The following is a 27,947-nucleotide window of genomic DNA, read 5'->3' on the forward strand; positions in this document are numbered from 1 at the left end:
TTCTACCATGTTATACACAGTACTGCATGACAGACGCACACACACACACACACACACACACGCACACTTTATCGCATCTTTAGCTTGAATGGGGTGTGGGAAAAGGCCCTGGCCCAGAAACACAGTTTTTGACAATTACTGGTGTATGTTGTAGGTCAGCCGTCCCATCCCTCATATCACCACTCTGTACTCAGTACTCCGTACTATGTACTGTCTACCCAGCAGATTGCATTGTTTTCTCCTCCAGAACCCAGACCTATAAACATGACTTATTTATACACTGGCCTACCTGGGATATCATTTTTCCCTCTTAGAAATAAATGTACTGTACCATTTCTCTGGAGTTGGCAGGACAACACAGGAGAACGCTGGGTACTTTTAGCGATTGTGTATTCCAGACAGACGGTGAGGAAGGGGATCTGTGAGAAATGTGACCTCCATGCTAGGTCGAAAATATAGAGGTTAGGACAACGTAATAATTCCATGCGGCAGTGTTCGAAAATAAACAAATTCATTGGACCAGCGTTGCTGATTCTACAGGATTAGCATTGAAAACGTGACCAGTGGTCAGGACACCAAGTAATAACGTGGCTGTAGTAGATCATGTGACATGTTTTGACAGTAAAACAGGTATGCTATGTGCTTGCAGAGTAGTTAGCTGACATTAATTACGATTGTGTTTATTATCCACTTTCATGGCGAACTTTCTGTACTGCTAACATTCACTTCCAGTCATTTGCTTGCATTGCTAGTCCAATTGTTTAGATTTCTACCACATTTATGCAAAGACTTTATATTAGATATTTTATATTAGAATCCTTGTGTCCTAACTTATATATTTTCGACCTAGCCTCCATGCTGCCATGCTGGATGCTAAAATTGCCTTCAACCTGCTTTATTTGTGTGTGTACACACACTCTTGTTTCGGTATGTCATGTGATCTGTCTCGGAGGTGACAGGACAGGGTTTCAAAAAAAATTGGAGTTAATGAATTTGACCTATCATGATCCAATGTGATGTAGGCTAGATAAACTGGGCGGTTAGCTTGCATGACACAGTGCTTCTGAGTCTGGGTGTCTTCCATCAGCCTCCAAGGCTGTCCGTGTGAACTCACACCCTGGCTAACCGATGTCCTAGTTAATGAGATCCAGTGTCAGATGCTGGAGAAACTATTCATGTTGGAAACAGTATTCAGGTTCTATGACTCAGGGCCAAGGCAGCTGTCAGAGAAAGTATCAGACTACCCTCTTAACGGCCAATAATGTTAATGACTGCAGTGTGTGGAAAGACTAAGAAATTACATTAAGAGATTATTACTAAGAGATACATTGTCGACTTTGTTGAAACTTACAAAGTTGTTGGTTTTTCCATAAACACACTGGAACACCTGCTCTTTCCATGACACTGACCAGGTGAATCCAGGTGAAAGCTATGTTCCCTTATTGATGTCACCTGTTAAATTCACTTCAATCATTGTAGATGAAGGGGAGGAGACTGGTTAAAGAAGGATTTTTAAGCCTTGAGACAATTGAGACATGGATTGTGTATGTGTGCCGTTCAGAGGGTGAATGGGCAAGACAAAATACTGCAGTGCCTTTGAACGGGGTATGGTAGTAGGTGTCAGGCGCACCGGTTTGAGTGTGTCAAGAACTACAACGCTGCTGGGTTTTTCACGCTCAACCATTTCCCGTGTTTATCAAGAATGGTATACCAACCAAAGGACATCCAGACATCTTGACACAACTGTGGAAAGCATTGTAGTCAACATGGGCCATAATCCCTGTGGAACGCTTTTGACAACTTGTAGTCCATGCCCCGACGAATTGCGGCTATTCTGAGGGCAAAAGGGGGTGAACAAAATATTAGGAATGTGTTCCTAATGTTTTGTACACTCAGTGTATGTGTATTTGCTGGATAACATTTCATGTTTTAGGGCAGTCTGCTGAATGTGTTTGGACCTAACATTTTAGTGCCTGCAACGTTCTATATGGCTTACTATCAGTTTGTCAGAAGATGGAGTAAATGGGACATCCTGATCCAAATATAGTCTCCTCTTCCCCTCTACCAGTGCTGTGATCTGGGCTACCACGCCAGCCTCAACCGGGCCCTGAGGACCTACCTGTCAGCGGAGTACAACCTGGAGACGAGTCGCCACGAGGGCCTGGACATCATCGAGAACGCAGTGGACAGCCTGGACCCCCGCAGCGACCGCCAGCGCTTCATGGAGTTGTACCCCACTGCCTTCTGCCCGCCCATCAAGTTTGAGTTCCAGCCCCACATGGGCGACGAGGTGAGACACGGAGTTCATTTGTCTATCCATCATTCATTCATCCATTATTTTAGTGAAAGTTAGTGCTTTGTCCAAATGGTTGAAGAGACCTCAGTTTGTTTACGAGAATCAATGTGTTCAGTCCTATAATGCTGTACAGTGTGGAATTTAATTTGATTAAAATGTCTTGTACTAAATGAGCCCTGGTTTTGCCGGCTTAATTGCATAATTTTACTGTGTCTAAGCCGGCAGAGCAGGTTTTTATAGGCCGAAGCCAATGACAAGCATGCCTCATTTCTCAGCCTTAAGTTGAGTAGAATATATTTTAATTTACTGTGGAGTCGTTGGCTCTGGGTTCCCTGATATCATGTCTGTTTACAAACTATTGTTCTGCAGCTGTCTGGATTCAGATCTGGGTCAGTGGACACCATTGTGGTTTGTGGTGTAGTTTAAACTGATTTTATTTTTAGGTTAAAGATTAAATGAGCCCTCTGTCTGACGGCGGTGATGAAGTGACTTCCTGTTCAGTGATGATGCATTTCCTCTTCTTGTCCAGGTGTGTCAGATCGCGATGCAGCCTCCGGTGAACGGAGAGCTAATGCTGAGGTTCCAGCAGCTACAGTCCCGCCTGGCCACTTTGAACATTGAGAACGAGGAGGTGAGAAGGGGCCTAGCTCTGACATACCTTAGTCCTATTTAGTCGGCCATGCAACAGAAAAAGTGGAAAACGCAAAAGAAATAGGAAAACGCAAATGAGTGTTGGTTATTGGACCAATTAGTCCTTAAGTTCAAGTTCAGTCCTCCCTGTTTTAGTCCTTTTTTTAAAAAAATATTTGGAGCTTAATGAACACAACTGTTTGGGTCCATTGTGGTCGCATGTTGGGAAGGAATTAAAATGCTGGATGAAAAGTGAACTTAAGTCAGAAGTCAGCCAAGGAGAGTTGATGGCTTAAATCATTTAGAAATCGAAGTTGGAATAATTACCATACAACAAAAACCTCTCCTACCCTGCAGGCAGCCTTCAGAACCACACAGAGAGGTCGTCTCCCTCGCTCCCAATGGTGGAAAAAAGCACTGTCTCTCTCTCACTCTCTCTCACACACACACACAGACACGATATATATTCTATTTGCACACTCTGTCCCCCCACCTCTCGGTTTTGACATTGGCGATACATCCCCGGCTGTAACATTTTAATCGGACTCGGGCTGGCTGGCATGCCTGAGTGCTTGCTAAGTAAAAAGCCAACTGGAAGGAAATGACTGTGTATGTCTGCTGCTGCGGTGTTAGGGAGTGCAATCACGTCCATCAGTCTGGCTTCTTGTGTCTCACATCTGACATGCTATCTCCACTCCCTCGTCTCGTCTCACATCCGTGGACACAGCCTTCTCTCTTTTATATCACAAAGAAAGAAGGACTTAGGAATGAATGCTTGTCAATGTGTCAGTCAGCTTCCGCTGCTTCAAGAGATTTCAGACTGGTTTGATTATACAACTAAATGAAGTTTATAGATATGCGTTTTTGTCAGATGATGCATGAAATGTCTGCAAGATCTCAGTATCTTTTTTACCTTTACATTGTAGTCTAGGACTGTATGTTTGTGGTTTGAGTGGTGTGTTTCATACTGGGCTACAAGGCTCAGGGTATAACACTGGGTGTGTAATGTATTTCTGGACGGGGAGTTGTTGTTGACGCCTAAGCCCAGCTGGTGCTTTCACACTGGCTGTATGTAGTCAGTGCAGGCAGGACCCCTCTGTGTGGAGGGTCGTGAAAAGCCATAGTGCTACATGCCCTTGTCTGCCTGGATGAAATGAATGTCCCACACAGGTCAGGATGGGGAACCACTGCTCTGTGTTCAGCCCACCAGAGGGCCTCTCTTTCTTGGCATGGTTTGTAATTGAAAAGGCCTTTCCAGGGGCTGTCAAGACACTGAAGCAGAACTGTACACACATTGGCTGTTTCAAACGTTCCAAGCTGTCAAATCCTTGCTTCATCCGTCCTTGTTTTCTCAATAGCTATCCTAGCTCATTGGAGGAGGTCTGAGGGAGGGACCTTGGATCCTCTCCTCCAATACGCTTTGATAGGAATTGAGGAAACTAGGACAGAGGAGGCAAGGATTTGACTGACCAAGATCTGTTCCAGCCAGGAAGTGAAAAGCTGGAATTTGTTTTTGTTTTCTGGTATCAGTTGACATGCAGCTGTTTCCTCGACCCTTGACTCCATGAACGGGAGAAAGAAAACATGGATAAAATGATTTATTAACATCAGAGAAGGAAGCCTCTGGAAGCTACTCACCATGGGATGGCCCATTGTGGTTCTCCGGTCTGGTCTGGGTGTATATATGCAGACATTTTTGCAGAAATTATGGAATATGTTCTGCTGTGTTGGTTAAACCTCTACTTCTCTCAGAGGACAGAGTTGTGTTCATTACAGTTCCTTCGCCATTCAACGTGGGTATTTCTCAGAGCTACAGTGAGGGAAAAAGTATTTGATCCCCTGCTGATGTTGTACGTTTGCCCACTGACAAAGAAATGATCAGTCTATAATGGTAGGTTTATTTGAACAGTGAGAGACAGAATAACAACAAAAAAATCCAGAAAAACGCATGTCAAAAATGTTATAAATTGATTTGCATTTTAATGAAGGAAATAAGTATTTGACCCCCTCTCAATCAGAAAGATTTCTGGCTCCCAGGTGTCTTTTATACAGGTAACGAGCTGAGATTAGGAGCACACTCTTAAAGGGAGTGCTCCTAATCTCAGTTTGTTACCTCTATAAAATACACCTGTCCACAGAAGCAATCAATCAATCAGATTCCAAACTCTCCATCATGGCCAATACCAAAGAGCTCTCCAAGGATGTCAGGGACAAGATTGTAGACCTACACAAGGCTGGAATGGGCTACAAGACCATCGCCAAGCAGCTTGGTGAGAAGGTGACAACAGAAGAAACACAAAAGACTGTCAATCTCCCTCGGCCTGGGGCTCCATGCAAGATCTCACCTTGTGGAGTTGCAATGATCATGAGAACGGTGAGGAATCAACCCAGAACTACACGGGAGGATCTTGTCAATGATCTCAATGCAGCTGGGACCATAGTCACCAAGAAAACAATTGGTAACACACTACGCCGTGAAGGACTGAAATCCTGCAGCGCCCGCAAGGTCCCCCTGCTCCAGAAAGCACATATACAGGGCCGTCTGAAGTTTGCCAATGAACATCTGAATGATTCAGAGGAGAACTGGGTGAAAGTGTTGTGGTCAGATGAGACCAAAATCGAGCTCTTTGGCATCAACTCAACTCGCCGTGTTTGGAGGAGGAGGAATGCTGCCTATGACCCCAAGAACACCATCCCCACCGTCAAACATGGAGGTGGAAAAATTATGCTTTGGGGGTGTTTTTCTGCTAAGGGGACAGGACAACTTCACCGCATCAAAGGGACAATGGACAGGCCATGTACCGTCAAATCTTGGGTGAGAACCTCCTTCCCTCAGCCAGGGCATTGAAAATGGGTCGTGGATGGGTATTCCAGCATGACAATGACCCAAAACACACAGCCAAGGCAACAAAGGAGTGGCTCAAGAAGAAGCACATTAAGTCCCTGGAGTGGCCTAGCCAGTCTCCAGACCTTAATCCCATAGAAAATCTGTGGAGGGAGCTGAAGGTTCGAGTTGCCAAACGACAGCCTCGAAACCTTAATGACTTGGAGAAGATCTGCAAAGAGGAGTGGAACAAAATCCCTCCTGAGATGTGTGCAAACCTGGTGGCCAACTACAAGAAACGTCTGACCTCTGTGATTGCCAACAAGGGTTTTGCCACCAAGTACTAAGTCATGTTTTGCAGAGGGGTCAAATACTTATTTCCCTCATTAAAATGCAAATCAATGTATAACATTTTTGACATTATTTTGTTGTTATTCTGTCTCTCACTGTTCAAATAAACCTACCATTAAAATTATAGACTGATCATGTCTTTATCGGTGGGCAAACGTACAAAATCAGCAGGGGATCAAATACTTTTTTCCCTCACTGTAGCTATTAATCCAGTCATATAAATTCCTTTTGCATCTGATATTTGGATGAAACACCGCTTTAGACAGATACAGATGGCGTCGCTTTTCTCTCTCTCTCTCTCTCGCTAGATGTGTACCGAACTTAATGGATATTCTCCAGGCGTTTTGCACAAACCCTGGCAATCCCATACGGTCTCCTTTGTAGGGAGCCAGTGTTTGTTTTTCCACAGATAAACCTCAGGGTGGCACATCAAAGCCTGGGAGATGTGTGTTCAGTGTTAACTTAGTGTTGGCCAGCCGCAGCCCTGACTCACTGATCCTGCTACTTACCACAGGCCCTGATGGATAGAAGTCCTGCTACTCACCACAGGCCCTGATGGATAGAAGTCCTGCTACTCACCACAGGCCGTGATGGATAGAAGTCCTGCTACTCACCACAGGCCCTGATGGATAGAAGTCCTGCTACTCACCACAGGCCCTGATGGATAGAAGTCATGCTACTCACCACAGGCCCTGATGGATAGAAGTCCTGCTACTCACCACAGGCCCTGATGGATAGAAGTCCTGCTACTCGCCAGACAAGTTTTATACTGGAGATGTGGTAGTTGTGAAGTCACTTGTCAGGCTGACCATGGTCCTTTGTAGCTCAGTTGGTAGAGCATGGCGCTTGTAATGCCAGGGTAGTGGGTTCGATCCCCGGGACCACCCATACGTAAAATGTATGCTCTCAGGGGCCTCCCGAGTGGCGCAGCGGTCTAAGGCACTGCATCACAGTGCTTGAGGCGTCACTACAGACCCGGGTTCGATCCCAGGCTGTGTCACAACCGGCCGTGACCGGGAGTCCCATAGGGCGGCGCACAATTGGCCCAGCATCGTCCGGGTTAGGGGAGGGTTTGGCCGGTGGGGCTTTACTTGGCTCATCGCGCTCTAGCGACTCCTTGTGGCGTGCCGGACGCTTGCAGGCTCACTTCAGTCATCAGTTGAACAGTGTTTCCTCCGACACAATGGTGTGCGGCTGACTTAGAGTTAAGCGGGCGGGTGTTAAGAAGCGCGGTTTGGCGGGTCATGTTTCGGAGGACGCATTAATCGACCTTCACCTCTCCCGAGCCCGTTGAGGAGTTGCAGCGATGAGACAAGATCGTAATTGTATCGCAATTGGAAATCACGAAGTTGGGTAGAAAAAGGGGGTTATAAATAAAATGTATGCTCATGATTGTAAGTCGCTTTGGATAAAAGTGTCTGCTAAATGGCATTTATTATTATTATTATATTCAACCCCAGAGTTCAGAAGCCAAATACACCATGAAGATGCAGACCCTAAATGCCAAATGTCAAGAAGGTATGTAGTTCTAGAATCAAGGTGATAAGAAATGTCTATATTCCATGTATCTTGCTCCTAATGGCCTTGTAGTCTCAGGCTGCCCCAGCAGCCACCGGGATCACCTCCAGGCCTCCTGCTCTAATCCTGCTGGGCACCAATGGGCATATCCCAGTGAGCGTCTCTATCTAAAAGCCCTGCTGTAATTGAGCATAGCAGTCAACACTGGTAACTAGTAGTCTGCTGAATAATAGAGGGACTTTCAACAGCTTTGTAGCTGGGAGCAATTATCTCGCATGCGTGGGTCCTCTCCATACTGTGACAGCTGGGCCCCTTGGCCTCCGCAGGCCCACCCGGGAGAGGCTGGGGAAAGAGGGGGCTCGCCTCTTACCCAGGAGTTTGTTAGGAAAGGTACTTCCGTGTCAAGGGCACAGAGATGATGGAACCCATGGGCTGGTCCTAAACAGTGCAACTCTGGACCCGTATTCACAAGGCATCTCATAGTAGGAGTGCTAAAATAGGAAGACCCAGGTCTTTTGGGTCCTATCAAAGCAGAATGTTGATCAATCCTGTCAAGCAAAAGGAAGTGAATTTTAAGCACCCTCATTCCACTCAGTATTATCACTCCTCATCTGAAACTTTCAAATGATCCAGTTCTCTTTAGTAATTGAAGGTGGTACTATAGTAGCGATGTTCTAAATCACCAAATAAACTTTTCAGGCTGTCTTTAATTTGAAACGTCTAAGTTATGAGAAGTTTAATCGCCTGCCAATCCTCAATTTCTTCTTGTACACTGTCATTCTCCCTGTCCTGACCTATAGTGTTGTAGTCTAGTACTGTACTGTATGTTTGTGGTTTGAGTGGTGTGTTTCATACTGGGCTACAAGGCTCAGGGTATAACACTGGGTGTGGAATGTATTTCTGGACGGGGAGTTGTTGTTGACGCCTAAGCCCAGCTGGTGCTTTCACACTGGCTGTATGTAGTCAGTGCAGGCAGGACCCCTCTGTGTGGAGGGTCGTGAAAAGCCATGGTGCTGCATGCCCTTGTCTGCCTGGATGAAACGGATGCTCCACACAGGTCAGGACGGGGAACCACTGCTCACCAGATGGCCTCTCTTTCTTGGCATGGTGTGTCATTTCTGGTTTTTGCTTAACATAGCGACGAATGACAGTGTGACTTGGCATGCTTTCTTGGCATGATGTCATTTCAGTTTTTTGCTCCACATAGCAACGAATGACAGTGGAACTACAGCCGCTGTGTGTGTGTGTGTGTGTGTGTGTGTGTGCGCACACGCAGAATCAGTCATGTGATCCGTCACCGTAACAACACACAGATGAAAGGGTAGTTGAAGAAAGAGAGCCTTGGGTTCCTTCATTCCACCCTGTTTTTCTCAGGTGCCTCAAAGGTTGAATGAGTCATGGGTCAGACAATTAGAAAGACAAGCTATAATCTGTTCCTGTCTCTGTGTATAGTAGCTACATGTGGAACCAATGTTGTTCTCCCATTAGATGTCATGGTCTTCATTAATGATTTATTGAATGAAAGAACACTCCCTTTGACTATGGTATGCTCGAGTCTGACTTTGAGATTGAGATTAATGGCGTATTCAAGCCACCCCCCCTTGAGATATTTCTCATTCAAGCGCTCACAGCTCGACTAGTTACTAGCTCGCCTATCAGAGGTACACGCCTTCTGACTTTGATGGTCACACGCCTTAACCTCCCTGTCAGAGTTCTGTGTTGTATGCAGAGTGGCGCTTTCTGCTAGAGATGGCGGTTAGGCTGTTTCTGTTCTGTGCGAGTTGGCCTCTCTCTCTCTCTCTCTTGCTCTCTCTCTCGCTCTCCTTCTTTCTCTCTCTCCCCCTCTCGCTCTCACTCTCCTTCTCGCTCTCTCTGCATCTTTTCTGTGTCAATGACTCACGCTGACACACTCGACAGTCAGTCTTGGGTTCTGGCAGGTATCTTTCAACCACTTCATCAGGTGAACACATGCTCTCTGACATCATGTGAGCCCTCAGCATGCAACACCATCATTTCCATCCTGTCTATCTACCTCCTAACTCTCTTCTAAGTCTCTCTCTCTCTCTCTCTTTCATCTCTCTCCTTCGATCCTTCTCCCCCAAATGTATCACATCAGGGCATCAGTGAAATGGGAGTATTTTCAGGGGCCAAAACGTCTCTGAGTGAGACCTTTTTGAACACTTTGAAGGTGGGAACAGTTTGTTCGCAAACTGGAAATAAGTATATTTTTGACTTAGTCACGGTTACTGTCGGTCTCTAGTGGAATCTTGCATTGTGGTGTCCTCCTCCTCTGTTGTAAGTGATGGGATATGCTTGGCCAAGCCCTGACGTTTACAAGCTCTTGGAAAAGCACTCGCTGACAGTGAAGTGGCGGTTATGGAAATAAGAATTAAAAGTCTGGGACTGAGTTCCATTCCTCCCTACCTTCCTTCCTTCCAGCTCTATTCTATCGGAGTGCATGCAAATTGATTGCCCTGGTCTGGAGTCATGCTCAAGGACTGAGGCATTTGTCATGCTGCGTGAGAGGCTGTCAGAAAGCCATGAATTTCTCACATTACTTTCACATGGGATAGAAAGTGATAAGAGGGGGATCATGGTATAAGTTATTTCAATTGGTTACAATGGTGGTACCAACCATGCTGTACTCTGATAGCACTCAGACTTGGCTACCATTGGGTAGTGTTGGTAGGTATATACAGTTGGATAAAACATATTGACTAACTGCATTGTAGTAACACTAACTCTCTCTATAACTTCTGCAACTCACTCAAGTACCCTCCTCAGCCAGTGCCTATAGGTTAGGGGTTATAAACTCTGTCTCTTGGATCTTTGGTCAGTGGTCGTTACTAGGCACTGGTCCTTCAAACGGATATGGGTACTTGATTGAGTGCTTGAGGGAAAACAAACTACAGTTTAATGTGTTTACACCTGTGGCACTGTAAACCTGTAGTAAAGTTGCGGTCCTCTCTTGTGTTCTGTCCAGATCAAGAAGACGTCGGAGGCCACCCTGACTACCATCCAGGATATGGTGACCATCGAAGACTACGACGTGTCCGAGTGTTTCCACCATAGCCGCTCCACCGAGTCGGTCAAATCCACCGTGTCGGAGACCTACCTCAGCAAGCCCAGCATCGCCAAGCGGAGGGCCAACCAGCAGGAGACAGAGCAGTTCTACTTCATGGTGAGTAGAGCGCCCCCTAATGGTAACCTCTGAGTTATGACTGTATAGAACTGGGCAGGGTCATATTCATTGAACACAGTAGCAATATGTAGCAAAATGTTTGCAATAGAAAGCAACATACATTTTCTGTAAGTTGTGCTGACTTTAAATTCAGACTGACAGTCACTATAGAAATTGCTATGGAAATATTAATACATTGGATTTTGACTACTTTGGATCGTTGTGATCCATGGTGGTGTGGTAGTAGTTGTAATGTATCTTAGCAATAGAGCATGTGACAAAAATATGTGCATACTGTGCTTGTTTTTCTAGTGATTAATTTTTTTTGCTTTATAATGTTGCGTATCTTATGTATTCCCTCTCTGGGCAATTTAACTCTGACACAAAGCTCTTCAAAAATATATATCTTTGTTCTTCTGTCCTCCTGGCCGTCTAAAGATGGATATAAAGCTTTTAAAAAAACGTTATTTGTCGTTGTGTTCTTTGCCCTTGGCTGCCTTATCAGAGATTGGTGTCTTAAGGGCAGGCAACGCTCACTTGGCTCATCAGCTCTAGTAATTACTCTGAATTCTCCACAGAAATTCCGGGAGTTTCTGGAGGGCAGCAATCTCATCTCCAAACTGCAGGCCAAGCACGACCTGCTGAAGAGGACTCTGGGAGAAGGTAAGGGATCAGAGACCCCCAATGTCCTGGCCTACTTCATCTCTGTCTGTCTGTCTGTCCCCTCTGTCCCCTCTCTGTCGGTCTGTCCCCTCTCTGTCGGTCTGTCCCCTCTCTGTCGGTCTGTCCCCTCTCTGTCGGTCTGTCCCCGCTCTGTCTGTCTGTCCCCTCTCTGTCTGTCTGTCCCCTCTCTGTCTGTCTGTCCCCTCTCTGTCTGTCTGTCCCCTCTCTGTCTGTCTGTCCCCTCTCTGTCTGTCTGTCCCCTCTCTGTCTGTCTGTCTGTCTGTGTCCCCTCTGTCTGTCTGTCTGTCTGTGTCCCCTCTGTCTGTCTTTCTGTCCCCCTTCTGTCTGTCTGTGTCCCCTCTGTCTGTCTGTCCCCCTTCTGTCTGTCTGTGTCCCCTCTGTCTGTCCCCTCTGTCTGTCTGTATGTCTGTCCCCTCTGTCTGTCTGTCCCCTCTCTGTCCCCTCTCTGTCTGTCTGTCCCCTCTCTGTCTGTCTGTGTCCCCTCTGTCTGTCTGTCCCCTCTGTCTGTCCGTCTGTCTGTCTGTCGGTCGTTCCACCATCCAGACAGGAGGGAAATGACTGGGCTTAGTTTGGCTGAGTTGTGAACTAAGTAGGTTTCCATATGTATTAAACAGTAAACTGACTGAACGTCTTGGCTATTGTCTGTGGCCAGTGGGCTGGGGTTTGTAAAGGAACTCATGGTTAAATGAAAGGGAAAGATTGCATGCACTTTCTGAATGAAATGCTGTGCTTTAGAACTCAGCTAATTAGAAACAGGTAAAAACATACTAGGTTGATTCTAAAATTGTCCATTTCAATCTCCTCTCGATGTGGTAACATTTCCATTGTGCTACTTTCTCCATCGGGCCTCACTACTGAGAAATAATCTCAGCATTAGCGAGCCAAGTCAGAGCTAAAGGGATTGTGCCGTTGTATTATCCATCTTAGAGATTGATTAGTGGTTAGCGTAATGGCCCGGCAGCATCAGCGCATATTACTATTATGGCTGGGGTCCCTGTGTTCTACATTGGTGGTATATCTCCTCAAGGCCTTTGACTAAGCTTCTGTCAACACTGAACTGCTGCTCCTGGTCCTGATAGCAACAAATAAAGGCTGCTCTCGGAGTGGTCTCAATCAATCAGTCTCAGTCAATCTGTTGACTATACAGGGAGTTGAGATAGAGAATTGGTACTTTGATTGTATTGAGCCAAGGGATCCTGCGTTCTATAAAGCTTTCAAATATGTGTGTTACTGTGCGTGAGTCATTATGCGTCATTGTCTTTTATTTTATTTTATTTTATTTGAACCCATGGTTGGAGGACCTGGTGGAAAACATAAAAATTCAATATACATACATATAGCTTCTTCCTATTTTTACTGGACTCCCAAGTGCATCGTCAAATCGACCAATCCCTCTAATCTTAATTCCACCCCTCAGATGTCCACAGACTAATCCATCTTTTACCTGTATATTACCAATTTACTATTTCCTTTTGCAATACATCCTTCTATTTTACTGTAATGTCTCACGACGGACTTCAACCTCTCTATTTGTACAATTTTTACTGAGATTGCCCTAAAAATACATACTCTTTACCTAAGAGTATAATAATATGAGGCCAGAGGTTGTGGGCAGATGGCAGGGCTGCATTATGCTTTACTGAGCGTGTGCACAAAGCTCTGCAGGGTCCTCAGGGACAGGTCCCATGTCTCATCTCTCTTTCCCTTTCTCCCCTCTGTCTCCACAGGTCACAGAGGGGACTATATGACCACAAGGTAAGACACTACCACTCTCTCTCATACACAAACCTCTTAGGTTTTAATAAGACCCTTTCTGTCTATATCTAGTTGTCCGAATTCAGTTCTTTAAAAACCTTCCCCAAAAGTCATTGTACTTTCCATTGCGAACACTATCTCTCTTTATCCTCCTACAGTCAAATTTCCAACAACGTCTAGACACATTTCCACTGGTTTGTAAAGAAAATAAAAGTTTGCCATGTGAAAAGTTCTCCCTTATCACTATGTGCACAGGAAAATTATCCCTACTGTACTTTAGCTGTTATCAAACTCCTGACCTTGGAGAGATGCGGAGTGGAGAGAGCAGATGTTACTGCTCTGGACACCCCTGGGATTTAATTTGCCATATGCCTAGCATGGCAATGATTCTGAATCTCTTCCCCCCCTTTTGAATTCTCTCAGATAGCAAAGCAATGCTCCGGAATATTTTTGACCCCCTCCTGGATTCGGTCCTATGTATAAAAATTTTAAATTGTGTTTTTTACATTGGGTAAAAGTAGAGACTCAGAGCTAGAAAATTGTATATCATACACCTCAGTTGAGAGAACAATGGGAAAGTAATTCTGCTTTGAAAGTTGATGAACTTGTAACCCCACTTTTGACAAAATGGTCCATGAATGTTTTGGTACACCTACTGGAGAGCTCTTCTTTGTCTACACCCATTCAGCATCGTTCACACCCTCTTAAGCCTTAGCCCCACCCATCTCTTTAAGAATTCACATGTGAGGCCATGTGCTAAACAGAGTGAATAAGGTAAACAAACAAAGATTTCAAGACTAAAAGTGTTGAAAGTAGTAGCAAAAATACACTTAATCTAGTCCTTGGCCAATATCCTAATCTGATTTTGGTGCAGGTCATGTTGTTCTTCACATTACCGTCTCTGGTAAACACACACTATATAAAATATAATCAAAGTTTATATGTACAAGTTTATTTATATACACTACCGTTCAAAAGTTTGGGGTCACTTAGAAATGTCCTTGTTTTGGACAGGAAAGCAATTTTTTGTCCATTAAAATAACATCAAATTGATCAGAAATACAGTGTAGACATTGCTAATGTTGTAAATGGCTATTGTAGCTGGAAACGGCTGATTTTTAATGAAATATTTACATAGGCGTACCGAGGCCCATTATCAGCAACCATCAGTCCTGTGTTCCAATGGCACATTGTGTTTGCTAATTCAAGTTTATCATTTTAAAAGGCTAATTGATCATTAGAAAACCCTTTTGCAATTATGTTAGCACAGCTGAAAACTGCTGTGCTGATTAAAGAAGCAATAAAACTGGCCTTCTTGAGACTAGTTGAGTATCTGGAGCATCAGCAATTGTGGGTTCGATTACAGGCTCAAAATGGCCAGAAACAAATAACTTTCTTCTGAAACTCGTCAGTCTATTCTTGTTCTGAGAAATGAAGGCTATTCCATGCTAGAAATTGCCAAAGAACTGAAGATCTCGTACAACGCTGTGTACTACTCCCTTCACAGAACAGCGCAAACTGGCTCTAACCAGAATAGAAAGAGGAGTGGGAGGCCCCGGTGCACAACTGAGCAAGAGGACAAATACATTAGTGTCTAGTTTGAGAAACAGATGCCTCACAGGTCCTCAACTGGCAGCTTCATTAAATAGTACCCGCAAAACACCAGTCTCAACATCAACAGTGAAGAGGCGACTCCGGGATGCTGACCTTCTAGACAGAGTTGCAAAGAAAAAGCCATATCTCAGACTGGCCAATAAAAAGAAAAGATGAAGATGGGCAAAAGAACACAGACACCGGACAGAGGAAGATTGGAAAAAGTGTTATGGACAGACGAATCAAAGTTTGAGGTGTTCGGATCACAAAGAAGAACATTTGTGAGACACAGACCAAATGAAAAGATGCTGGAGGAGTGCTTGATGCCATCTGTCAAGCATGGTGGAGGCAATGTGATGGTCTGGGGGTGCTTTGGTGGTGGTAAAGTGGGAGATTTGTACAGGGTAAAAGGGATCTTGAAGAAGGAAGGCTATCACTCCATTTTGCAACGCCATGCCATACCCTGTGGACGGCACTTGATTGGAGCCAATTTCCTCCTACAGCAGGACAATGACCCAAAGCACAGCTCCAAACTATGCAATAACTATTTAGGGAAGAAGCAGTCAGCTGGTATTCTGTCTATAATGGAGTGGCCAACACAGTCACCGGATCTCAACCCTATTGAGCTGTTGTGGGAGCAGCTTGACTGTATGGTACATAAGAAGTGCCCATCAAGCCAATCCAACTTGTGGGAGGTGCTTCAGGAAGCATGGGGTGAAATCTCTTCAGATTACCTCAACAAATTGACAACTAGAATGCCAAAGGTCTGCAAGGCTGTAATTGCTGCAAATTGAGGATTCTTTGACGAAAGTAAAGTTTGAAGGACACAATTATTATTTCAATAAAAAATCATTATTTCTAACCTCGTCAGTGACTACATTTACTATTCATTTAGCTATATTTCCTATTCAAACTCATTTCATGTATGTTTTCATGGAAAACAAGGACATTTCTAAGTGACCCCAAACTTTTGAACAGTGGAATGTGTGTGTGTGTGTGTATGTATGTATGTATGTATGTATGTATGTATGTGTATGTGTATATATATATATATATATATATATATATATATATATATACACAAACTTATACATACGAACATCAACTTACAGACGCACTCAAACAACAACTACGTCTCATTTGCCCAGACCCGCATGCTCACACCCCCATCCCTAGTGCCTGCATTATTGTTTGCCACTTGGCCTTAAATTGTACCAATTTGTTTTTCTCGGTCGCCCATGCTATTTCAGTAATGAACCGTTTAATTTTACAATTTTGTTAATGATGGCGTATTGATTGATTTACAAGTTTTTAGTATACGTTTTTTCAAGATGAGTAATGAGAAGAGAATCGTCCAGCCCATTAGGTATCTCACGACACCCCCATATGCCATGTCTTGAAATATGCAGACAGACGGATTAAAAGTAAGTTTACATTGTAATACTTCTGACAGCCAACTTTCTAACTCCGCCCACAACTTCCAGACTTTATACCATTCCCAGAAAGCATGGATTATTGAGTCATTATTAGTTTTACACTTAAGACATGCCTCTGCCGTTGTGCTGTAGAATTTGCGAATTTTGTATCTTGTATAATACATTCTATACATTCGTTTATACTGTATTAAACATACATTTTAGTTAACTGTCATTTCGTTAGTTATGCTCCAAGAGCATTTTTCTCTTGCCAATTCCAGTAGAAATGTGTTAAATTTAACCATGAGCATGACAGTAGTTAATGTCAGTATGGGTAGGGGAGCAACGGGGGGGGACGAGGGACAACACCGCTGGTATCTGTCATGAGATTACTGAACTAACTCACCAGACAACCACCCCCGTGCTACATGCCATGCACACACACATCCACTGGGACATGTCGTGAGGTGGATGCTGCTGCACGGTGCCCCCTCACAGGCCTGGTATTTTCATGACCTTTTGATGATGGGTGTAAAGGAAAAGGTAGGATATCAAACCCTCTAACTATAGGCAATGGTGACAGCTTACTGAAACTAGTGGGGATATCAGATCAGGGCCCAGCATAATTTCACGACTAACACTTGGAAACTCACAGAACAGGCTTACCTGTCCCTGACTGACCCCATACACGACAACACAACAAGTTACTTTTTTGCCATAGTTTAGGAAATGCATGCTTAGTTTATCTGAACTCTCAGATGCCAGAATTGTTTACCAAATTATGTACAGTGTATGTTCATTGTAGGAGATTTCTCTAGTTTCTGTAACACCGTCTCCATTTTCTAGGCCTCCCAATGTGCCGCCCAAACCTCACGGTGGCACGAATAGGAGGGCTAGACCCCGCTCTATCTTTAACGTTAAGTTGTTTAATGGCAATCTGGAGTCCTTTGTCAAGGTACTGGTCAAGTCCGGACTCGGACCGCTACCGACCGTCTCGCCGACCATTACCATAATGATGACTGTAACTCAACCACTTTCGCTTTGCCTCTTTTCCTGGGTTTTGATTATTATGCTAACCACATAAGTCAGTGGTTCTATCTTTTCGGTTCTCTCTGCAGCTCTGTAGTCTCAAACGCTGGGGAAGCACAGAGACCGCATTGGTACTGACAGGGTGAATCCAGGGGAGGTGGAATAATGGCAGAGCAGAGGGCACGCTAGCACGGAGGAGGGGGGTGAAGGAGGAGGGGATGAAGGGATGACGTTTGTCTCCATCTTTCCCCCTGAGTCCATGCTGTCAGCTATGGCATTGGTATTCCTCCCTTTCTCTCTCCATCCCTCTCTCCTGTGGTTGGTATGAAAGCAGCCATGGTCAGCAGGATATATGTGACAGCCAGGGGACGGTGGCCAGAGCGATAAGGGATTCACCACCTCACAGTGCCCTGCTGTCCTTCCTGCTGCTTCCCCTGCGTTTGATGCCCGCTCTGTACTCAGTGTGTGGGGGGTGAGGGCCTGTGAGGGCTGGGCTAGGCTGTGGTACTCTAGGTGGCTGCTGTGGTGATTTAATCTGGGTTTCGCCTCTCTCTCGTTCTCTCTGCTTCCTTTTACTCTTCCTCGTAGCCGCGGACGACGGAATTCCCACGCCAGACACCAGGTAGAGTGGAGACACTGGAGTCTAGAGGGATCGATCCCTACTGCTGCCTGTCTATACTGACTTCCTTCCTGTCTGTCTCTTTTTCTGCCCCTAACCCCACTGCCACTTCCTGTCTGTGATAACCTTTGACCTGTATGTGTTGATGTGCAATACTAACTCCCTGGAGGTTTGCTCTGAAAGACTGAACTGCCCACATCTATAGATGTCATTTCATTGATATCGTAATTCATATATCCCTGTGTCCATGGTTGCAGCTGGATACCGAAGTACAACTTGGCCCGTACCCTATTAATAGCACATCTACCCCATACTTACAATTGGGCTTAGATTACATTGTACAATTATTAGAATACCCAACACTTATTTTAAACCTTTCAACATCTACATTGATAGGTATTGGATTTCTCCCAACATATACTATCTGGCTTAGTCCTCACGTCACATGTGATTGTATTACATCAGCATGCAGTGTAGTGGCCCAGGCCCTGTCCATCTCAGCTACAGAGCATTGGTACCTGGTGATTCCTGGAATCCTGGCATGATTGCTATGTTTGGGGCCATGTGTATATTCCCTGGGGTTAAAACAGACCCAAAACATTATTAGAAGCATGTAAGAGTTCTCTGCCCCAGCAGAGAGATGGCAGCTGGTACTTCTGCAAAGTGTAGGCTACTCTGGAGTGCAGATCTTGTACCCTTCTACTGAGGGAGGGAGGGAGGAATGTGTTTTCTGTAAAGCAGGGTTCCCTAATAGGCAGCCCGCGGGCCAAATTCAGCCTGCAAGTGCATTTACAGTGCATTCGGAAAGTACTCAGACCCCTTGACTTTGTCGACATTTTGTTAGGTTACAGCCTTATTCTAAAATTGTTTAAATTGTTTTTTCCCTCATCAATCTACACACAATACCCCAGAATGCTAATTTATAAAAAAATAAAAAATAACATTTACATAAGTATTCAAACCTTTTACTCAGTACTTTGTTGAAGCACCTTTGGCAGCAATTACAGCCTTGTCTTCTTTGGTACGACGCTACAAGCTTGGCACCTGTATTTGGGGAGTTTCTCCCATTCTTCTCTGCAGATCCTTTCAAGCTCTGTCAGGTTGGATGGGGAGCGTTGCTGCACAGCTATTTTCAGGTCTCTCCAGAGATGTTCGATCAGGTTCAAGTCCGGGTTCTGGCTGGGCCATTCAAGGATATTCAGAGACTTGTCCCAAAGCCACTACTGCATTGTATTGGCTGTGTGCTTAGGGTCGTTGTCCTGTTGGAAGGTGAATCTTCGCCCCAGTCTGAGGTCCTGAGCGCTCTGGAGCAGGTTTTCATCAAGGATCTCTCTGTACTTTGCTCCGTTCATCTTTGCCTCGATCCTAACTAGTCTCCCAGTCCCTGCCACTGAAAAATGTCCCCACAGCATGATGCTGCCACCACCATGCTTCACCGTAGGGATGGTGCCAGGTTTCCTCCAGACGTGATGCTTGGCATTCAGGCCAAAGAGTTCAATCTTGGTTTCATCAGACCAGAGAATCTTGTTTCTCATGGTCTGAGAGTCTTTAGGTGCCTTTTGGCAAACTCCAAGCGGGCTGTCATGTGCCTTTCACTGAGGAGTGGCATCAGTCTGGCCACTCTACCATAAAGGCCTGATTGGTGGAGTGCTGCAGAGATGGTTGTCCTTCTGGAAGGTTCTCCCATCTCCACAGAGGAACTCTAGAATTCTGTCAGAGTGACCATCGGGTTCTTGGTCACCTCCCTGACCAAGGCCCTTCTCCCCCGATTGCTCAGTTTGGCCGGGTGACCAGCTCTAGGAAGAGTCTCGGTGGTTCCAAACTTCTTCCATTTAAGAATGATGGAGGCTACTGTGTTCTTGGTGACCTCCAATGCTGCAGAAATGTTTTGCTACCCTTCCCCAGATCTGTGCCTCGACAGAATCCTGTCTCGGAGCTCTACGGACAATTCCTTCGACCTCATCGCTTGGTTTTTGCTCTGACATGGACTGTCAACTGTGTGACCTTATATAGACAGGTGTGTGCCTTTCCAAATCTTGTCCAATCAATTTAATTGACCACAGGTGGACTTCAATCAAGTTGTAGAAACATCTCAAGGATGATCAATGGAAACAGGATGCACCTGAGCTCAATTTTGAGTCCCATAGCAAAGGGTCTGAATACTTATGTAAATAAGGTATTTCTGTTTTCAAGGTTTTATAAACTTCCAAAAATATCTAAAAACCAGTTTTCACTTTGTCATTATGGGGTATTGTGTGTAGATTGCTGAGGAAATTGTTTTATTTAATCCATTTTAGAATAAGGCTGTAACGTAACAAAATGTGGAAAAAGTCAAGGGGTCTGAATACTTTCCTGAAGACACTGTATTTGGCCCCCAAAGTTTTCAGAGCTAAAAAAATCTATAAATAAATCTCTCTCTCTCTGTATGTATGTATATGTGTGTATATATATACTGAACAAAAATATAAACGCAACATGTAAAGTGTTGGTCCCATGATTTCATGAGCTGAAATAAAAGATCCCATATATTTTCCATACACACAAAAAGCTTTATTTACATCCCTGTTAGTGAGCATTTCTCCTTTGCCAAGATAATCCATCCACCTGACAGGTGTGGCATATCAAGAAGCTGATTAAACAGCATGATCATTACACAGGTGCAACTTGTGCTGGGGACAATAAAAGGCCACTCTAAAATTAGCAGTTTTGTCACACAACACAACAACACAATGCCACAGATGTCTCAAGTTTTGAGAGAGTCTCAGTGTTCATTTCTCTTCCATAAACCGCCTCCAATGTCGTTTTAGAGAATTTGTCAGTACGTCCAACTGGCCTCACAACCGCAGACCACGTGTAACCACGCCAGCCCAGGACCTCCACATCCGGCTTCTTCACCTGCGGGATTGTCTGAGAGGGTGCTGAGGCGAAAAACTCATTCTGATTGGCTGGGCCAAATTTTCTAAAACGACATTGTTAGAAAAATGAACATGAAATGTACATGTAAATTCTCTGGCAACAGCTCTGGTGGACATTCCTGCAGTCAGCATGCCAATTGCACGCTCCCTTCAAAACTAGAGACATCTTTGGTGTTGTGTGACAAAACTGCACATTTGCCTTTTATTGTCCCCAGCACAAAGTGTACCTGTATAATGATCATGCTGTTTAATAAGCTTGTTGATATGCCACATCTGTCAAGTAGATGGATTATCTTGGCAAAGGAGAAATGCTCACTAACAGGGATGTTAACATATTTGTGCTAAAAATTTGAGAGATTTCTTTTGTACGTATGGAACATTTCTGAGGTCTTTTTATTTCAGCTCATGAAACATGGGACTAACACTTTACATGTGGCGTTTATATTTTTGTAAAATCACCAGGAAATCAGCTCAAAGTTATTTTAATTTAGAAAATCTGTTTCCAAGTATTCCCACGCATAAATAAAGAGGCATCCCAATGTAATCAAGGTTTGAAATGATTCTATTTTTGTCTAACACTAAATCTGTTTGGGATTCTTGCGGTCAATTTGCAGTGTACAAATTATTTATAACTATGTTCCAGCCCCTCGACCATCCACTCAAGGAAAAATCTGCCCACAGATGAATGTAATTGGGGACCCCTGCTGTAAAGGGACAGTTCCTCCTCCTCTTTCCCTCTCTCACTCTCCACTCCATATGGAGTGTGTGGTAGTAGCGCCATTACATAACCTCACATCACTTATCTGTCTCAAGTGTTGACGTAACACATGAACACGATAGAGGCCATTTTTTGTACCACTGTAGCCCCATAGATTTGTATTGGGTAAGAGGAACACTTGCACAGGCCTGTCATTGTGGTCAATGAGTCACTACTGTAGATTTAGTGATCTATTAAAATCATTGAGACGTTGTGAGGGACTAGGCCTTGGCGTGAATGGTTCTGCAGCTGCAAAACTCCAGTCTGTCTCTGCAAACGTTCAATATGATCATTGGTAACACTACTGTAGTCCCTCTTATGCCTATGACAGATGGTATAATGTCTTATATAGTTGTTATAAAGGCTTTAAGTGCATACATAAGGGCGGCAACAGTAAAGTGTTACCGATCATTATCAGTCTAATAATGGTGGGCATGCATGTAGATAAAAATGTGCATATAAAGACTAAAATATATTGCGTTTGAGGTCAGAATGAACCATCTATTACTAATGAGATGCCATTCCTATTGTTGTGAAGGACTCTGGACAAGCTATTCCCCGTGTGGTCGAGAGCTGTATTCGATTCATCAATCTTTATGGTGAGTTGGTCATCCATTAATTACTAATATTTTACGATGCAACAGCTATGGTTTTCAAAAATTTCCACACCCCTTGCAGGCCAACCAAGTGTAACAGTCAAAAATTACTGTTTAGTGCAGATTTTTTTCATCTTTTGGAAAGCTCCTAAATTGTGTGCAACCCGTCCAAGTTTGGTCAAAGGTAACATTCCGACAATTTCAGAGTGTTCATTGTTTTGGTGTGTCCATTCTTCCCGTGTCAGTGTTAGAATCCGTTCCATTTTAGTCACGGTCATGGGAAAGTCTATGCAGATGCCATCTTGTTTACCGCAACCATCCATACAGCCAATGGGATGCAACCATAGAGATGTATAGAGATCGCAACATTGTATCTGTCCCTTAATTGGCATCTGTGAGCACACGGGAAGCGCCATCGAGGCTATCTCCATTTTGAAGTAGTCCATTTCCTTCTACTACTTGAGTAAACAAACTGAAAGGGTGCACACTGCCACCTGTAGTGTGTTGTTTGAACAAGTATAAGGCCAAGGTTGGCGATTTACTGCCACCTGCAGTTATGGGATGTTTGCTCACGAGTATAATTCATTGGCTGATCCCTCCTGATGACCTGGATGGAATTATGTGATCCTTCCTTAACCCATAGGAAGTCCCACCCAGTCGACTACTTAAAAATGATGAAAGTCCTCAATGGTGCTGCCCATTCCAAAACATGTTTTTGGGCACTAGAGTCCCATATACATCTCTATGGATGCAAGACACACACACACACACACACACCCCACCTCTTCACACACGCTGTCAAATAGGTTAGTTAGACTATTACTGTGAGCCGCATTAATAAAACTCCAACATAACATGTCGGCTTAATCATTTGAAGGAGTGACGCTAATGACCTCTCTCCGTGTTTTGCGGACACCGGCGACGTCTTACAGTACTGGGGCGCCCGTCTTGTGACGGGGCAGACGTCGGCTAATTAAGCTCTGCGCCAACCTCTGACCTCTCTCCTTATTAAATCCCGGCTGGAGGACGCTTTAGTAAGACTTGATTGCGGTCTGTCTCGCTCATTAATTTTCTTTAATTGGAAAAGTGAAGGGCTGGAGGAACGGGATGTGGCTTTTAGTTGGGATTTAAACTGGATTTTCTTTTTGCACTGGTGGTCTTTTGTAATGGCTGCTTGTCACAATGGACCAAATGTGTGTCTCACCCTTTCTCTCTTGGGTCTCTACCTCTCTTTCTCTCTATGTTCTTTGTTCTCTTCAGGCCTTCAACATCAAGGGATATTCCGTGTGTCCGGGTCTCAGATGGAAATCAATGACATTAAGAACTCATTCGAGAGAGGTAGGATGTTATTAACATGTTAGTCAATTGACACTTCACACATTTGATATGAGTAGATATGAGTGGACTTCAATTGATTATATAATACTTTTGAGCTACAGAATTTGACTTGGTCTAGTGGACACTTCATTTACTATTTTAAAATAATTTGTTTACACTGGTAGGAACTTATCAAATCAAATGTATTCATAAAGCCCTTTTTTCATCAGCAGAAGTCCTCATCTGGCTGTGCTGGGTGGAGATTATAAGAGTACATGGCCATTATAAAGGCCAGATTGTTCTTCAAAATGTTCACCAGCAGGGTCAAATAATAATCACAGTGGTTGTAGATAGTGCAACAGGTCAGCACCTCAGGAGTAAATGTTAGTTGGCTTTTCATAGCCAAGCATTCAGAGGTCGAGACAGCCGGTGCGGGGGGCTCAGTCCTGAGGCATGGTCCTAGGGCTCAGGTCCTCAGAGAGAGAGAGAGAGGAAATATACTTAAATTCACACAGGACACTAGATAAAACACCAGATAGGACAGATTGACCCTATACCCCCGCACATAGACTATTGCAGCACAGATACTGGAGGCGGAGACAGGGGGGATCGGGGGCACTGGTCAAATGGGTGTTGCCAGTGTGTAAGTTTGTAACTTCCTTCTAGTGAGGGGAAATTACATCATTGCCTGCATACAACATATCCTCACATACACTTATCGGTCTCCCAGGTAATGACCCGTTGACAGATGACGAGAACAACCACGACATCAACTCAGTGGCCGGTGTTCTCAAACTCTACTTCCGGGGCCTGGAAAAATCCCTCTTGCCCAAGGAAAGATTTAACGACCTCCTGTCCTGCGTCAGTAAGTAGCTGTTGTTACTCGTCCTATATGCATTCTGTCTCCACACAGCTGGGTGTACTACAGTATAATCTGAGACACACACACACAGACAGACACCTGCAAGCACACAAACACACACTCACATTATGGGCATACATATGATGTTCAACTTAGTGTGTTGATATTCAATGGGAGTGCATTATGACTCATTGTGTGGCAGTCAGACCAGGGGCGTTCTATGAGCCATGTAGGTCCTAAGTGGCCTTTTTCCTGGCATTGATGGGACGTCTAGCAGATAAAATGGAGTCATTAGTTAGACAGTATTCACATGCTCTTTGCAGGTCAACTCTTAATGTCCCACTATGGGGGAATCATCACAAACAGCCTTGGGACTAGACATTATAGTTACTTGCTCATCTGGGCTGTTTTCATCAATAGCATGTTGCTGTGTTACCCCGTCTTTGTGCCAGCGGGTGAATAGTACCACGTTGTGGTGTTGTCCGTCTTCTCCACTGACTAGAGCATTCATGGGATGAGCTGTGACATAAATCTCACCGTACAGCCTGGTGTTGGGTAATGAAATGTATATTTATAAAGGCAGTAGTGTTTACATCAAACCATACAGTGGCGACTTCACTACTCTGGCACAGACGGCCACATTGTTCTCTTACTGTAAAGGCAGTGTGACACGGTCTTACATAGTTCAGTCGGCTCTTTGTGGGATTCGCTCTGACCTTATAAGAAGTCATGTGGGGGCTTTGAGGGTGGACTAGTGGAGTAGCCACTGTTGTTCAAGAACAATAGGCTGGCTAGTGTGAGTCACATGTACTGTACTCAACGTGTGCTGTAATGCCTTTTTTTTGGGGGGGGTAGTGTGTTTGTGTGCACTGGTTTGTGGCCTAAGTGTGTGTGCGCACGTGAGCGAGATATGGTATCGGCTTACACTTGTGAGTGATGGGGATTCCCTGTTGCTTACTCTAAGGCCTGACATACCAGCGCTTGGAGAGTGGGCATCATGCCCAGCCAGCAGTATCATATTAATAAAACCCTCACACAAGCCAGATAAGCAGCACAGTGTCACCTTTACTTTAAATGGCTGGCTCACTGGGCACTGAGAAAACACGTGTCTGTACATGAGGTTGTCAATGTTTTTATTTTATTGTCTCTGTTGTATAGTTGCCTGCCTTGTCTGTCTACCGTCTTCCACAGCGAGTAGGGTGTGGTGATCGTGAGAAGAGAGTGGAGGGAGGGGGGGGGCTGTTCTTTAAATAGCATCCTTCTGAAGTGTTGAGGAACCATGCAGAAGAGAAACCTAGTTAGGTACTCATGGAAGATGAATAACATCACAAGTATTCCCAAAAGCCCATCTCCCAAATGTCCCAAACTCGTTTCACGGTGACAGCGCTATTTCAGGAAGCCATCGTCATCACCAATGAAAAACATTAAAGGGGCTGCTTCGAAACAGAGGAGATGGGCGGATTAAAGCGTAATTGATCAGCGCTCAGCGCTTTGTATGATCGTTCTGACACAAGACTAAAGTTTTGTGAGATGCTTTGTCTCTGATCATTATTGCAGTAGTGACAAAAATGGATCAATACGTCAGAGTTTATTTTTCTCTCGTTGACAAGAGAGAATCGAGAGGGAGATGATGACAGAGAGAGAGAGAGATAGAGAAACAGTGTGAGGTCTGTACATTTGTACATTAGTCCTTTAGCAGACACTCTTGCCCAAGTACTTACAATCACTGCTTTTTAACTAAAGAAGGCAACACATGCACGTGCACGCACACTCCCTTTCCCATCTGTTAGAAGAGTGTCACTTTCTTGTGATATTTAGGGCAGCAACAGAACTGGAAACAGCAGAATTTATTCCAGTGTGATTTATAACTGTGCAATTGTCCTCAATGATATTTATAACTGTTTTCCCCAGTAAGTTTAAGAACAGTGCAAGTATCCTTAGTGGTATTTGGAGCAGCTCTGTGCTCAGAGACAACTTCATCTATGGTTAGTAAGTCTTTGTGAGGGCCCATGAGATTGTAGCCTGATTAAACCAGACTGAATGTTGCGCTCGCCATTGAGCGTAGCATTCAGTCTGGTTCAACCAGGCTATAGAACATGGGTCGGCAACAGGCGGCCCACGCGCTGAAACCGACCCGCAAGTGATTTTATTTGTATAGGGGGGTATTTTAGTTTTTAGTCAAAAAAGACCAGAAATAGTTTTGAAAATCTGTTCCCAATTATTCCCACAAATAAAAAAAGAGACTTATGTGATCATGTCTCAATGTAATCAAGGTATGAAATTATTGTTATTTTCAAATACAACTTATTTTGGGGCATAGTTGCGGTCAAGTTGCAGTGCACAAATTATTATAATTATGTTCTGGCCCCCCAACCATCCGCTCCGACAAAAAGTTGCCAACCCCTGCTATAGAGAGTTGGGCCTTATCCTAATGGCCTCTGCCTTAATATGCTGCTTATAGCTGCAGGCACACTGGGTATCAATGAGTGAGTGGGAACATTCAGATGGATATCCGTCATTACATACGCAGCCCTGCAAAGTGGCATGTCAGGCACATTTTAGAGAAGTGCAGGGACGACGCACAGACAGAAATTGTCCCTGAATGTCACCGGATTCACTGTGACAGGAGGACGTTCTCTGGATGTGTTGGCTTAATGGCTGATACGTTTGTGCACCTCGGATACATTTAAATAGCTTTATGCATACTAATAAGAAATATACACTACCGTTCAAAAGTTTGGGGTCACTTAGAAATGTCCTTGTTTTGGAAAGAAAAGCAATTTTTTTGTCCATTTTAAAATGAAATAAAATGTATCCGAAATACAGTGTAAACATTGTTAATGTTGTAAATGGCTATTGTAGCAGGAAACGGCTGATAAAAAAAGAAGGAATATCTACATAGGTGTACAGAGGCCCATTATCAGCAACCATCAGTCCTGTGTTCCAATGGCACGTTGTGTTTGCTAATCCAAGTTTATCATTTTAAAAGGCTAATTGATCATTAGAAAACCCTTTTGCAATTACGTTAGCACAGCTGAAAACTATTGTGCTGATTAAAGAAGCAATAAAACTGGCCTTCTTGAGACTAGTTGAGTATCTGGAGCATCAGCAATTGTGGGTTCGATTTACAGAATCAAAATGGCCAGAAACAAAGAACTTTCTTCTGAAACTCGTCAGTCTATTCTTGTTCTGAGAAATGAAGGCTATTCCATGCGAGAAATTGCCAAGAAACTGAAGATCTCGTACAACGCTGTGTACTACTCCTTTCACAGAACAACGCAAACTGTCTCTAACCAGAATAGAAAGAGGAGTGGGAGGCCCCGGTGCACAACTGAGCAAGAGGACAAATACATTAGAGTGTCTAGTTTGAGAAACAGACACCTCACAGGTCCTCAACTGGCAACTTCATTAAATAGTACCCGCAAAACACCAGTCTCAACGTCAACAGTGAAGAGGCGACTCCGGGATGCTGACCTTCTAGGCAGAGTTGCAAAGAAAAAGCCATATCTCAGACTGGCCAATAAAAAGAAAAGATTAAGATGGGCAAAAGAACACAGACACCGGACAGAGGAAGATTGGAAAAAGTGTTATGGACAGACGAATCA

At 44.2% G+C, this 27,947-nt stretch overlaps 1 protein-coding gene across 2 annotated transcripts in view; it reads left to right on the plus strand.

Annotated features, from left to right (window-relative positions):
• The window catches only part of LOC121576977 (SLIT-ROBO Rho GTPase-activating protein 1-like), a 150,487-nt gene that overhangs the window by 99,411 nt on the left and 23,129 nt on the right, over positions 1–27,947 (plus strand). Inside the window, exons 7-15 of one of the 2 annotated variants that reach the window (XM_041890626.2) lie at positions 2,069–2,290; positions 2,826–2,927; positions 10,603–10,800; positions 11,379–11,463; positions 13,212–13,239; positions 17,094–17,202; positions 22,106–22,166; positions 23,424–23,501; positions 24,211–24,345. In XM_041890626.2, the coding sequence (XP_041746560.1) occupies positions 2,069–2,290; positions 2,826–2,927; positions 10,603–10,800; positions 11,379–11,463; positions 13,212–13,239; positions 17,094–17,202; positions 22,106–22,166; positions 23,424–23,501; positions 24,211–24,345 (1,018 nt within the window). Of the gene's footprint in view, positions 1–2,068; positions 2,291–2,825; positions 2,928–10,602; positions 10,801–11,378; positions 11,464–13,211; positions 13,240–17,093; positions 17,203–17,864; positions 17,899–22,105; positions 22,167–23,423; positions 23,502–24,210; positions 24,346–27,947 lie in introns of both variants that reach the window. The other variant, XM_041890627.2, reaches the window with a different exon arrangement.

Source organism: Coregonus clupeaformis, chromosome 11, assembly GCF_020615455.1.
Source record: "Coregonus clupeaformis isolate EN_2021a chromosome 11, ASM2061545v1, whole genome shotgun sequence".
In the NCBI taxonomy this organism is placed as follows: Eukaryota; Metazoa; Chordata; class Actinopteri; order Salmoniformes; family Salmonidae; genus Coregonus; species Coregonus clupeaformis.